At 38.8% G+C, this 14,006-nt stretch overlaps 1 protein-coding gene across 2 annotated transcripts in view; it reads right to left on the reverse strand.

The window, feature by feature from the left end:
- The window catches only part of arhgef10la (Rho guanine nucleotide exchange factor (GEF) 10-like a), a 187,879-nt gene that overhangs the window by 55,250 nt on the left and 118,623 nt on the right, over window positions 1-14,006 (reverse strand). For both annotated transcript variants that reach the window (XM_067432393.1, XM_067432392.1), the window contains one exon: window positions 1,734-1,855. In XM_067432393.1, the coding sequence (XP_067288494.1) occupies window positions 1,734-1,855 (122 nt within the window). The remainder of the gene's footprint in view (window positions 1-1,733; window positions 1,856-14,006) is intronic.

Below are 14,006 nucleotides of genomic sequence, written 5' to 3' on the forward strand. Positions count from 1 at the left end.
GAGTGCCCGTTTGTGCAGTATTACAGGATTTTCGTAAGGCTTAGAAGTGGGTCAGATATTGCCTGGTGGACTGATTAGGGGTGGGACAAGGAGAGCCCAAAGAGCCGCGTCAGAAGTGAAAGACCTGATAACGGTTATCTCCTCCGCCTAACAAGTCCACCCACCAGGCTTACAAAAACGGCAGAACTGCGTGTGCAGATCAGTTGTTCATGGTGCGATGCTACAGAACTTCTATTTTATTGTTGGAGACGACGAGTCCCCTGGCGGCTTTACTCTTTTGATCTTGGTCTTCAAGTGCCCCCTTTCTAATCCCTGCACCAATGAACGTCTTGCCAAGTGCATCAGCTGCCAAAACCTAAAAGTAAGATGTTTGGAGGCCTTGGCACTGGCTAACACATGCTGCCCAGTGGTAGTGGCAGTTAAGGAGCAAGGTTGAATAGATACTGACAGTAATACAGAAGGCGTCTCTGCCAGGATGACTTAAAGTCACTCACTTTAAATCCATCTCACCTGCTCAAGAACCTCCTCATTTTCAATAAGACACAGAAGTACAAGACTTTACTAAAGACACCAATTCATAACCGGACCCATACTACCATTAGATTATAGTCAAAAAGAGTATTTATAGACAAAACCTAAGCAGAGCTTTAAAAAACTACAGAAGTTCCCATGACATTTGAAATCTGCTGTATTGTGTAATCTATTATATTTCTAGCCAATGATTTACATTTCAAATGAGAATAACTAAAAAACGATGACTGCATTAAATACAAAAATGTCCAATCTTCTTACATTTTCCAGTAAAGGAAGGTATACTTTTAAAATCTAAAGATCTATGTTTGCAAAGAACTTTGCTCATAGCATTTTAGAGCACAACTCAATCTAACAATTCTTGTTAAAGGTGGCTGAAACACTGCAGCTGGTTTTCACAAAGCAATGGCACTATAGAGTTTGAGCCAAGAGAAACACAATTAAGGAAAAAAAAAAACTCCTAAGCAGCTGTGGAAAGAAATGATGTGGAAAAAGTATACCGTCGATCTGTTTGTCAGAGCTCCAAGCTGTTGCAAAAAAAAAAAAAAACGCATGATCAAGCAATTTTACCAACAGCCTCGATTTCCTATCTATTGGGTTGCAATAAGCCTAATTTAATGCAGCCTGATTGATTTATTCTCGGGTGTCCCATAGTCATTAACATAATTGCATGATCACTTTATAACACCCTCACACGGTGACTATGGTAATATGGCACCTATACTCACCATTCAGGGGTAAGTCACCTAACTTCGTTAGGTCTTAAAATCTAGCCCGAAATATCATCTTCCAGACAGTAAAATTGATTTCATTCCTTTTTGACTGACTCTGAAGCCATTTTATTCTGTCTCTTACCCGGGTTCACCATTTGATATATGAGGAGCTTGCCGCTCTTAACAGCTCCTATTGATCCACAACCTCCCTCTCCTACTAGTGTGACTGGAAAGCTTCCATGTCACCTTGTAATTCCACAATCCTGGCAATGTTCCCTGTAAGATCATCCCATGGTCAGACTCGGTCAGTGGAGGTTACTTCTGCGGGACTTTAATTTCCTAGCTTAAAAATGATTGCATGGTATACAACAGTTTCTAACAGCACTTTGTCTTCAGGAAAGGAACTAGGAACATTTTGTCTGCTCAAGAGAAGTTTTTGGACGTCAAAGCAGAAAAGAATTGTGCTTTTTGTAACTTTAAGTGACTCACCTTCCATTCCTGGGCTTTAGTGGTGAAAACAGGCATGCGGCAGGCCAGAAGTGGACACCAAAACGGCGCTTTTGTCTTCCCATAATCTTCTGCAGAAAACCAACCCGGTGTGTTTTCGTCCCCTGCAAGAGATTATATTTGGCTTAATTTATAATTTTTTTGTTCTTCCCCAGCAGATCATGTGAAGTGACATCATATCTCATATGTGTATCTAATTATGAAAACTGAAGCATGGTAGTAGTTAGGATGTATGCGGCTCCTAGGGTGCATTCTCTGAAGAGATTTTCAGTATGGCAGACTAATGAGCCTTCATAAGTCTCATTTCTGCAGCAGGTGTCCATCTCAGCATGTGAGGAAGCAACCTCCAGGTTTCAATTAATGAAGTCTAAATTCTGGAGGCGTGGGCCACCTAGGTCTTCCCTCACAGCCACTTTGACAGGTATTTACAATTGCAAAGCACAATACATGCCTGCCAGCAACCACTCTCTATGAAAGCAATTCAGTAATTACCTATCATGGCCATCTTACGCTTGCATAAAAATTGTCGTGTTTTTCTGGTCCCCTGCGTCTTTGAGAGCGCATCAACTCAAAATTAGCCCCAAAAAATCATAAAAATAGGCTACAAACAAATGCAGTCGGATTGGACTCAGCTTATTTGTTTTCACAGTGTGAAAAGTACGTGGCACAGTTTGATGGCCGATGTACCATAGCCATATCAACGCGCAAGTCAGAGTGGAAGACTTAAGGGCCAATTAGCTTGAGTTTAGTCTCACTGTTTCTTAAGGGCTTCAGGATGATTTCTTTCAAATTTCACCAAAGGCGTACAAACAGCCAGAGTGCGACATTTCTGTACATCAGGGCTTTGTGGTCAACACTCTTAAGGGCGTAAACGCTTTGATTTAGTCTCCATTCTCTCCACTTACGATGGACCCGACTCTCTAAAATCAATGAAATCAATGGCGTGCTTCAGAAGGTCAGATTTCTAAAACTTCTACTTCTAGAACTCCTTAAATGGACTTATTTTGCCAGTTAGTACAGTCAGACTACACAAATTCTTAAAAGGTGTCATGAACTGGCTTTTTTTTTAAAATGTATACCGTTGTCTGATGTAAACTTATGATGTTTGTGTGGTTTTTACATTCAAAAACATCATAACTAATAAGTAATAGGCTATTTTCTACAGTGGTTTTGAGGCTCTCTCCTGAACGCTGGGTTTTGATGGGCGGTGCCGCACTAGAGACCCACGGCTAGGATTGGATAAGGTTTGCATATTTAATGAGCTTAAGCTCCCCTGTCAGTTCACATGAGAGAGGAGAGATTGAGGGAGAAGCGTCAACTAGAATGATTTTTTCGATCACAGGCCTCGTAAACGTCTTTATCAAACAAACACAATGATTTGTTTCTCAACGACCTGCGATTGATTGTACTATTATTTTTATATTACACAGCCTGCAAGACAATATAAGCGCAAAACCGTGCACGCGCGCACACACACACACACACACACACACATTCATCGCGGGCGCCGCCCATCAGATGTCAACTCAAGAGAGAGAATAGCAGAACAAGAACAGAATATAATGAGATTCATCGGCTTGCCAGGCTTTGCGAGCCCTGGCCCATACACTGTTATGCTCTCTTCGACACGTACACGAGCAAAACGATCTCTAACAAAGCAATACTATTATATATAAAAACACGTTTTACTCACATAAGTGTGTTGCACCATTCCTGTCGGATCCAAATCCAGCATCGACCGGAGATTTGTTTACAAACGATTCCGCAGTGAAATGAAGTGAACATGTCTTCACCACGAGCTAGAACTTCATTAAAAATAAATGAAGTATCACATTCCTAATAACATGATCCAAAGGAAGCTTATGCAGCGACTGTGTTCTTCCACAATATCTTGCTATCATCTTCCACGTTTATTGCTGCTGGCTTGTGATCGACCGAACAGCTCCATGAGTCGGTGGGCGGGGCTACTGAATTACACGTTCTGTAGAGGTGTGTGTTTCGTCGCGCAGTGACGCAAGTATGAAGCACAGGACCGTTTGCTGAGCCGGGTGTCTATAAAAGCTTCTCTTTGACTAACAAGGAAGTTTTCAGCTCTGAAACTTAGAGGATATTCTTATATTACCATGACCTTTTATATATCAAAAGCTCAAGGGGAAGTTGATTTCTCAATTCATCACCCCTTAATATAATTGCAAACACTTTAAATAATCCCCTTTTTAATGCTTTAAATCCAGACATTAGAATTATTAATCTAATCATTTATACAGATCTTTCTGCAATGGCAAATAGGCATTATTTATAAAAGTTTTAAAAAAGTAACTTCATTTTTTGAAGGACAAAGGGAAAACAGAAACTAATCAACACTGCTGACGAGAAATAGGATTTCTCCATGCCTTTACAGCAGCGGTCACACTTTTAGGATAATTTCTAAATGAATATTTATGCATATCTGTCAAATTAGTTTGACTGATGTAGAAAAATTCTCTTATAACCATGATCAATGAAATCTTGATTTGACTGATTAAGAGATTTAAAAAAAGTGACTTTTTTAGCTGCAAACAATTTTGCTATGCTGAAAATAAATTATATAAAAGGAAAATAAATAAATAATGATAATAATAAAAAAACATGTATTAAATACATATGGATATATAAATATGAACATACATATTACAAATTACAAATATTAACAAAAATAATATTACATTTTAAATGAATAAAATTGTCATTATTATTATTATTATTATTATTATTATTATTAGTAGTAGTAGTAGTAGTAGTAGTAGTAGTAGTAGTAGTAGTAGTAAAGTTAACAAACCACTTTAAATTGTAATGTAGACACATGCATTGTCTGTGAAGCAGCTGTGAAACGATATGCATTGTGAAAAACGCTATACAAATAAATGTGAATTGAGAATAAAATAAATGAAGAATAAAGAATGAAATAAATGAAGAATAAAATAAATGAAGACTCCAATTAAACATTTTGATGCTTTGACCCAGTTGTCTAGCCATCACAATTCTGCTCTTGTCAAACTCACTCAAATCCTTACAGTTTCCCATTTTTCCTGCATCTAACACATCAAATTTGAGGACAAAATATTCACATGCTGCCTTATATGTGCCACCCGCTAACAGGTGCTGTGATGAAGAGATAACCAGTGTTATTCACTTCACCTGTCATTGATCACAATGTTATGCCTGATCTGTGTATGTACTGTTTGAAATAAATAAATAAATAAATAAATAAATAAATATGAATTAAGAAATCAACTTTCCCTTGAGCCTTTGATATATAAGTTAATTGTGTTAATTGTGAAGAATATCCTGTAAGCTTCAGAGCTAAAAACTTCCTTGTTAGTCAAAGAAAAGCTTTTATTGACACCAGGCCCAGAAAACGAGAGCTCTCAGAATATGTCGACCATGACGTCATAGAATGCAGAAACGCCGCCTTAAAAGATAATTATGTTGCCCTGCCCACCGACTCGTGAAGCTACACAGATTGTGCTACTGAGCTCTAAACATGCCAAAGATAGCAAGATATTGCACTGTGCCTGGTTGCGGAAGAACACCGTACCTGCATAAGCTTCCTTTGGATTATAATATTAGGAATGAGTGTTTGAACTTTATTTTTGATGACGTTCCAGCTAACGTGCATAAGACATTGTTTTGTTTGCTTCATTTCACTGTGGAATCGTTTGTAAACAAGATACAGGTCGAGACTGGTTTTGCAGACATATTGAGATTAAAACACATTGCTGTGCCTTCTATATTGGATCCAACAGGAATGGTGCAACACACTTATGTGAGTAAAACATGATTTTTTATATGTGATATTATATAGCATTGATTATGTGCACATGTCTAACAGAACATAATCTTGGCACACTGTCACAGGCTGGAGAATCCTTTATTTGTTGGTTCATTGCGATCTGGGATCAGACTCGGACATGTATGGGTCAAGGCTCGCAAAGCCCAACGTATATTGGGGCTGTGCGTGTTCCAGACGGGCCACCAAAACATAAGGCCTTTAACAGGCCGGTGAATCTTAAATGGTGAAATAACATTCCTTTCTTGAGGTGCGTTGTTCACTCTCTTGATTTGATATTTGAAGGGCACGTGCACGCGTGTGTGCGGTTCACGCTTCTATCCTCCAATCGGGTGGGCCAAGTTGCGGGTGGATGAGAGATAAATCATTGTGTTTGTTTGATAAAGACGTTTTGAGAGCACTGTGAGAGAATCATTCCGGTTGCCGCTTTTAAAACAATCCCTCACATGAACTGATAGGAGAGCAGCTGCTCATTAAATATGCAAATCTTCTCCAATCCTAGCCGTGGGCGTTTATTTCCAAGTCTCCAGTGCAGCCCATCAAAACCCAGCATTCAGGAGAGAGCCTCAAAACCAGTGTAGAAAATAGCCTATTATTTTTCATTATGATGTTTTTGAATGTAAAAACCATGCAAACATTATAAGCTGACCTCAGACAACAGTATAAATTTTTTTTAAAAGACAGTTCATGACAACTTTAACTGTTTTGTGTGTTTCGTGAATGTCCTCAAACTTTAAATGTTGTGGACACAAACACTCCCTCCTATACACTGCTATATTTTGTGATGTTAATAAAGAAGTAAAAATAAGGATAAGGCCTATTAGTTTTTTACATCCTGCAGTTAACATATGGTCTATCTGTAATTTGAGGCTAAAAACTGCAATCACCACTTGTTCTGACAGATTGTTTATACATACAAGTCTGTTCTCATTTATAATTATGTTAAGTTAATCACACATAATATGACAAAGAGGAAAACATTGCATACACACATTGTATCAACAAGGTTTGTCAAATAGAATGCAGACAGAATCCAAGATAGACTCATCCAATCCTGGCCTTTGAGGACAACATGATTGTATCTGCTTCAGTGAATTGCACAGACTATAGTACCTGACAACGTTTGGCTGGTTATCTTTAGCATTTAGTCCCACTGCAAAAGCCATAACTGCACCAAGCTTTTCAGGTAAAACAGCCAAAAATGAATTCAATTTTTGAATTAAAGTAAATGGTATCATCTTTCTCTTTCTCTGCATTGATGCCATATGAACACTCTAGAGTCTAGACTGTCAGACATAATGAAAGCAAGGTCCTGATGTCTCGAGTATTTAAAAGCAGAGCCGTGACCGATATTACCCGCTTTTCTTCCAATGTGGCTGTTTATATTTTTCACAGCATAATGAAGCATGAAAACGAATTCTACTAACTTACAAAAGCATCTAATCCTTCCACCCACAGCGTCTCCTTTCTATTCAAAATCAGGACCGAATTCTCTATATCTTCTCATTAAATAAAACAGTTATGCCATGATCTCATCACAAGTTTGCCCTTTGGAGGGATGATTGAGGAGCAAAGTTCACTTCTAAATCACTGTAATTGAATTCTAGCTGTCAGTCAACCCTACTTGCAGGTCATCAAGTTCACTGTTTACCTGCCTCGCACTGCACTCGCGTACTGTGACCCTTAAGATAGCTATTAAATTAGCTAATGAAATGTGCTCTTTGCTGATTTGTTTTTTAGAAAAGGTCAATATTCCAGTTTCTCACACTTTTAGACATTAGTAACTACTCAAGTTTGTCCAAACATACATCATCAAATTCTCCTGAGAAGAGTAGAGAAAGCACTGGTTTACCAGGATGCACGGTAGCATTGATATTCAGCAACTTGAAATATATTGATAATAAAAAATAATTCAGGTTTCACTCTCAATAAACACCGAGGTGGCAAGTTTGATTAGACATTTGCAATGTTGAGGCTTGTCTTATGCCCCTCCATAGCAAGGGCTAGCAATACTAATGACTCAGACATAATGCATTCTGCCAGCATAAGCTCCCAATATCCTGGCTAACACAATGCGAGGAACAAGCCAGAACTCAGCAGCCAAACACACTCCCTTCACTCCCTTATTAACAATGCAGCAACCATCATTCTATTCATGTTGTGTCGTAAAACTCAAGCCGCTTAGCAAAGGATAAGCAAACAAGTGTGCACCTCATCAGGGAGGCTGGGGTTTAAACAGGGGTTGCTCATTGATAGCTGCTGTCAGAGCGTGAGAGAAAGAGAGACAAAGGAGAAGCAGAAAGTGAGAATGAAGGTGAGAGAATGATGGACAGCAGAGAGGATTTGGGCTCAAGGCTACCGGGTATCTCTGCCAGGCAGACAATGGATGAGAAACTGGGATAAAATAAAAGTTAAATGTATTTGGAATACATCTACATATAGGCAAGACGCACACACAGATGAAAGTAAAAGAGTGATGAGAATTGGTGCTGTCAATTTATTTCAGACAAATTGTATTGGAACTACTGTAGACTTTGCTATTGAACAAATGTTCTGGTTCAATACAAGAGAAGCTCAGTTGGCCGCATTAGTTGCATAATGTCAATTACCAGAGAAAATAATTTAGCCTCTGTTATTTGTTTTGTCTTCATAAGTTTAGAGTAAGGTATTTGCAATGGATTACGGTGTCTGCAAGGCTTAAAGAATAACAAAATATGGCTTACATTTGGGTTTGCACTTACATTTATACAAAATAAATGTATCCCCATGTGCATCAATGAGCCTTGGCCACCCATGACCCTGTTGCCTGTACACCCATGTTCCTTCCTTGGAGCACTTTTGATAGATAATGACCACTGCAGACTGGGAAACACCCCACAAGAGCTGCTGTTTTGGAGATGGTTTGACCCAGTCATCTAGTCATCAAAATGTGGCCCTTGTCAAACTCACTCAAATCCTTACGTCTGCCCATTTTTCCTGCTTCTAACCAAGGGGGTAATCTAGCACTTGGAGAGCGTTCCACCCATAGGGGCGGCCATTGCTAACCATGCCATCATCTGCTGTTAGCATCACATTGACTCCCATTCATTTTTGAGTCACTTTGACAGTGAATAACTTTACATCAGAGGTGTTTAAAGACTCCATTTGTCCATTGTTTATTTATAAATAAACACGACAATGCATAAAAGGCTCCATTACCTTGTATCTTACACTATCACCCCACAGAAGCTGTTTTTGTAAAAATATGCTAACGATTGCGTCATAACCAACGCGACTCTGTCACACAGTTGAGAAATTACCGTATAGACCTGAGGAGACGCTCGCAGGCAATCTTTTACTGTCTATGAGACAGTCGGGGGGACGTGGAGACATAAAGTCTGATAAAGTCAAGAGAGAAGAATGGGGAGAAGCCCACAGTAAGCCAAAAACAACGGGAGAAAACATTTAAACAACGTGATTCAGATTTCACTTTCCACAAATACTAGAAGACCTACAACTGTCAGACAGGTTGCCTACGTCACATCTACGTCGTCAAGCTCAGTCTGAGCCTGCGCAGTTCGCTCAGCCATCAGGAAGTGAGTGCCCCTGATTGGTCTCATTTTTCCACCGTTGAAGTCAATGGGATAGCTCTGTCCATTTCTTTTACTGTCTATGCTTCTAACACATTGAGGACAATGGGCCCTATCTTGCACCCAGCGCAATTGACTTTGTACACCGACGCATGTGTCATTCCTATTTTGCACCCGTGCAAAGCGCGCTTTTCCTCCACAGAAGCACATCGCTAAACTAGTGAATGAACTTGCGCTCCCTGGCCAGTTCAGCGCAAAAAAGGAGGCGTGTTCCGGCGCAAACAATCCTTGGTGCTATTTTGCTGTTCCATTAAACAATTGCGCCACTGACCAGAAAAAACCTAGTCTAAAGTCAGTGGCGCGTTGTTCATTATGCTATTTTAAGGGCGCATGCTTGACCATAATGTATAGCGTGCACAACGCGCATACACTTTGCTCATGTAATCTACACAGATGCAACAGTTATTTTTGCAAATCATAAATTGTTACACTAAAAAAAAAAATTAACACGAGATGACGGAAATCATTGTGGTGTGCCACGAAGATGTGAAAAAATAGGCATAAATCTAGCTTACAAATTATTCAATTGTAGTAATTAAGGATCAGACCTGTTTGCCCAATAGATGCAAGACATATATGTATATAAGGACATCTGACAAATTGGTTTGTCCGTCAAGAACCAGAAAAAAAAAAAAAAAAAAAAAAGACTGAAAAACTGTTTAACCGACGACTGTTTAACCGATGCTATTTTGGGTGGGTTTCTCCCATCCCCATACAACACAACTTTTCTGTCTTTCACTGCTCTAACAAGAACATCAGTCTCCTCGGCTGTGAACCGCTCCTGGCGTGCGCCTGGTAAATACGCCAAAATAAAAGCAATCCATAATGGAACTTGCGCACCTGCTTTTAAAGGGAATGTTGGATGACGCTCTGATTGGTTTATTCACGTTACGCCCAAACCACACCTATGAATAATGAAGCTACTTCAGACCAACCCATTTTAGATTTGCGACGGGCGCAAGAGTCATTTATCCCGCCGGGAAAATAGCAACAGCGCCGAGACCCACCCACAAAGTTACTTGCGCTTCGCACTTTGACAATTGCGTTTCAGATCGTTAAAATAGAGCCCATAATGTTCTCTTGGGGCCTAATACACCTCACCCACTAACAGGTGCCGTGATGTTATTCGCCTCACCTGTCTGATTTGTGTTATTTTTGTCCCCATTAAGTCCAAATTATTTATTATTAAAAGACTTCTCATGACATATCTCCACTCTGGAGAAATTCTAAGTACTTTGTCCCACAACGTATGTATTGTGCCATTCTTAAGGTTCACACAACCACCTAAAAGCAGCACCCAAACTATTAGTGAACTTGTAATGCTTTGTTGTTTCAAACATCCAAATTGCTATTTAGCTAAATTCATAATTGAAAACATTTATCAGAATGGACCAACAAACTAGCACATAGTGAGGTTGTGAATAGCTGATCCACCAGCTTTGGTGGGTACTTTACTGCTTTCATTAGAAGTTTTCTGCCCTGACTTTGAGAAAGGCACCCAAGCTGTGAGAGCACAAGCAGGCATCTATTTAGGACAAAAAGTGCAAACACCATTTTTAATTAGCAGTACTCCAAAACAATACACTGAACTTCATCTAACTTGTTTGTCATTTACAATAATAGCTGGTAACCACTCATGGACCTTGCATTTTTATCCAGAAGAAGCTTAGCAAATATACAAAGGCATCGCATAATAGGGATTTAATTTTAATTATGCTTCAGCATTAATCGACTAACAGCGGTGGGCCTTAACTCTACTGTGATGATTAATTACAAAGCAGGCCAATCTATAAGCACTTCCAAAAAAGGAGCAAAGATACAGTCAAATCAAAAGAGTTTACAGGATGTTGCTCCACATTTCAGGGATCAATGCTGAGTAGCTCAATTGTTTATTGAAATCCAATTAATACTGTATTTACAAATCATAAAAATGTACACTTTTTATTTTTTATTTTGTATAAATGCATAACAGCATGGTTTAATGTGGTTATACATTCACATTAGAAGAAAAGAAAAGCAATAGTGTAGTGTGCATGCTTTCTAAATATTAATATGAACTGCATAATTGTTGCATGGGTTTTAAATATCGTTCCAGCAGATGAAATCATACTGACAAATGAAGAAATGTAATCAAACAGGTACTACACGAAAAGAGAGACGTCGCAATCCATTAATAAACAATTTAGAGAGTTGTTTGGAAGCATAAGACTCAATGTTGTATAGTTACTTTAAAATATTCTTTGTGTGCAGTAAAAGCATTACACAAGGATTGAACAATGCCTTTCATGCCTTTTTTCACTTTAGCATGAGCGTTTTGGTTTTCCATATGCTGTTTCCCTAGGAAGCATCAATGGGTCTCTGAAAGTGCTTCGATAAAGGAAAGCTTCCTAACATGTTCACATTTGAAAGTTGCTATGACATCCATAGAGGTTATTTCTTGCTTGCCAAGTTGCTGAGCTGTATAGTGAAAGAAGAGACAGGTTAAGGCCGCTAGCAACTTGCAGAATTGTTCTAAAACTCCTCTTTCTGTCATTACGTAGCCGTGCCAGACAAACCGTGGTAGTGATCACTGTTTAGGAGCGAGAGGAAATGGAGCGTATCACTCAGGTGGAGTGGGGTAAACGACCACTGGATTCTGTTCCTCAGCTGACATATCACATTCCAACCTCCAATTGGCGGTATCAAGCAGTGTTTATCATCAACCTGATCCATCTAAACAATAGGTTCACACATTTCTTCCCACTCTTCTTTTCTGTGCTTAATTTACACTGCTTTGCTGTCAGTCACATCCTCTTGTTCTTTGTCTACCACTATCTCCTCACTGAGTAGATACACACGTAAACAGAATATACTGCTATCCATATCTCTCCTGTCGTTTGGCATGATTTTTATTTCCTTCCTTCAGCTCTGTGACCAATCTGCCTTCATTTACTTACAAATGACAATATAAGTTGCCACAAGATAAGTACTGAGAAAGCTACTTTTAAACTAGTATAGCAAGCTTAAATATGTCATAATTTAGTAGTTAACCAGCAAAAATAAAATAATAAAAAGTTGTTAAATGCACTGAATCTATGTAGTAACGTATATTAATTTATACCAATTATAGAAACACATCCACTAACATGACATAATATACAGAATATATATATATATATAACGTCACCTGTTTGAAATCGTTATCAGTATATAAAACACCTGTCCACAACTCGAACAGTCAGACTCCAAACTCCACTATGACAAAGACCAAAGAGCAGTCAAAGGACACCAGAAACAAAATTGTAAACCTGCACCAGTCTGGATCCCAGAAACACACGGCGGGACCTAGTGAATGACCTGCAGAGAGCTGAGACCAAAGTAACAAAGGCTACCATCAGTAACACACTACACCACCAGGGACTCAAATCCTTCAGTGCCAGATGTGTCCCCCTACTTAAGTCAGTACATGCTCGGGCCCGTCTGAAGTTTGCTAGAGACCATTTGGATGATCCAGAAGATGATTGGGAGAATGTCATATGGTCAGATTAAACCAAAATAGAACTTTTTGGTAAAAACTCAACTTGTAGTGTTTGGAGGAGAAAGAATGTTGAGTTGCATCCAAAGAAGACCATACCTACTGTGAAGCATGGGGGTGGAAACATCATGCTTTGGGGCTGTTTTTCAGCAAAGGGACCTGGCCGACTGATCTCTGTAAAGGAAAGAATGAATGGGGCCATGTATCTGGAGATTTTGAGTAAAAACCTCCCTCCATCAGCAAGGGCATTGAAGATGAAACATGGCTGGGTCTTTCAGCATGACAATGAACCCAAAAACACTGCCTGGGCAACAAAGGAGTGTCTTGGAGGGGCCAGTCTCCAGATCTCAACCCCATAGAAAATCTTTGAAAATCCAATCCAATCGTTGCCCAGTGACATTCTCAAAACATTACTGCTCTAGAGGAGATCTACATGAAGGAATGGACCAAACTACCTTTTTGGTGTAAAAGCCTTGTGGTGACTTACAGAAAACGTTGACCTCTGTCTTTGCCAACAAAGGGTATATAACAAAGTATTGAGATCAACTTTTGTTATTGACCAAATACTTATTTTCCACCACAATTTGCAAATACATTCTTTATAAGTTAGACCATGTGAATTTCTGTATTTTTTTCTCTTATTCTGTCTCTCATAGTTGAAGTAAACCTATGATGGAAATTACAGGCCTCTCTCATCTTTTTAAGTGGGAGCACAATTTGTGGCTGACTAAATACTATGTTGGCCCACTGTATTTTGTATAAACTATAATAATAATAATAATAATAATAATAATAATAATAATAATAATAATAATAATAATAATATACAATGCAGCTATTATTCTAATAAATCTTCCATAATATTAAATTATTATAAGATATGAAATCAAACATCTCCATTTACTTTGTATTGTGTGAAGCCCCCTCCTAATAATTTCTGATTTATTACAACAACAAAACAAAAACAGAACAATGTCTAAAAGCTGATATGTGACAAGGTGTACAGAAAACAAGCTACAAAATAAGTTTTTATAAGCTGTTGACCCAGAAAATAAGCGTTTAAAATCACAAAAGTGGATACAAACAATTGAGACAGAGCGCGACATGTTATATTACACAGATCTATGCCCACTGGAGGGGAAAGTAATCAGCGACAGGAAATATATAAAACTGACATTTGGATATTTGACAAAATGTTTACTGCACACGTAGGCATACTGAGTGTCAGGATCCCAAAATGTACCCATTCTTTCTGCTGAAGCTTCACATCTTATTGCCAGTAT

This window comes from Pseudorasbora parva, chromosome 22, assembly GCF_024679245.1.
Source record: "Pseudorasbora parva isolate DD20220531a chromosome 22, ASM2467924v1, whole genome shotgun sequence".
Classification (NCBI taxonomy): Eukaryota; Metazoa; Chordata; class Actinopteri; order Cypriniformes; family Gobionidae; genus Pseudorasbora; species Pseudorasbora parva.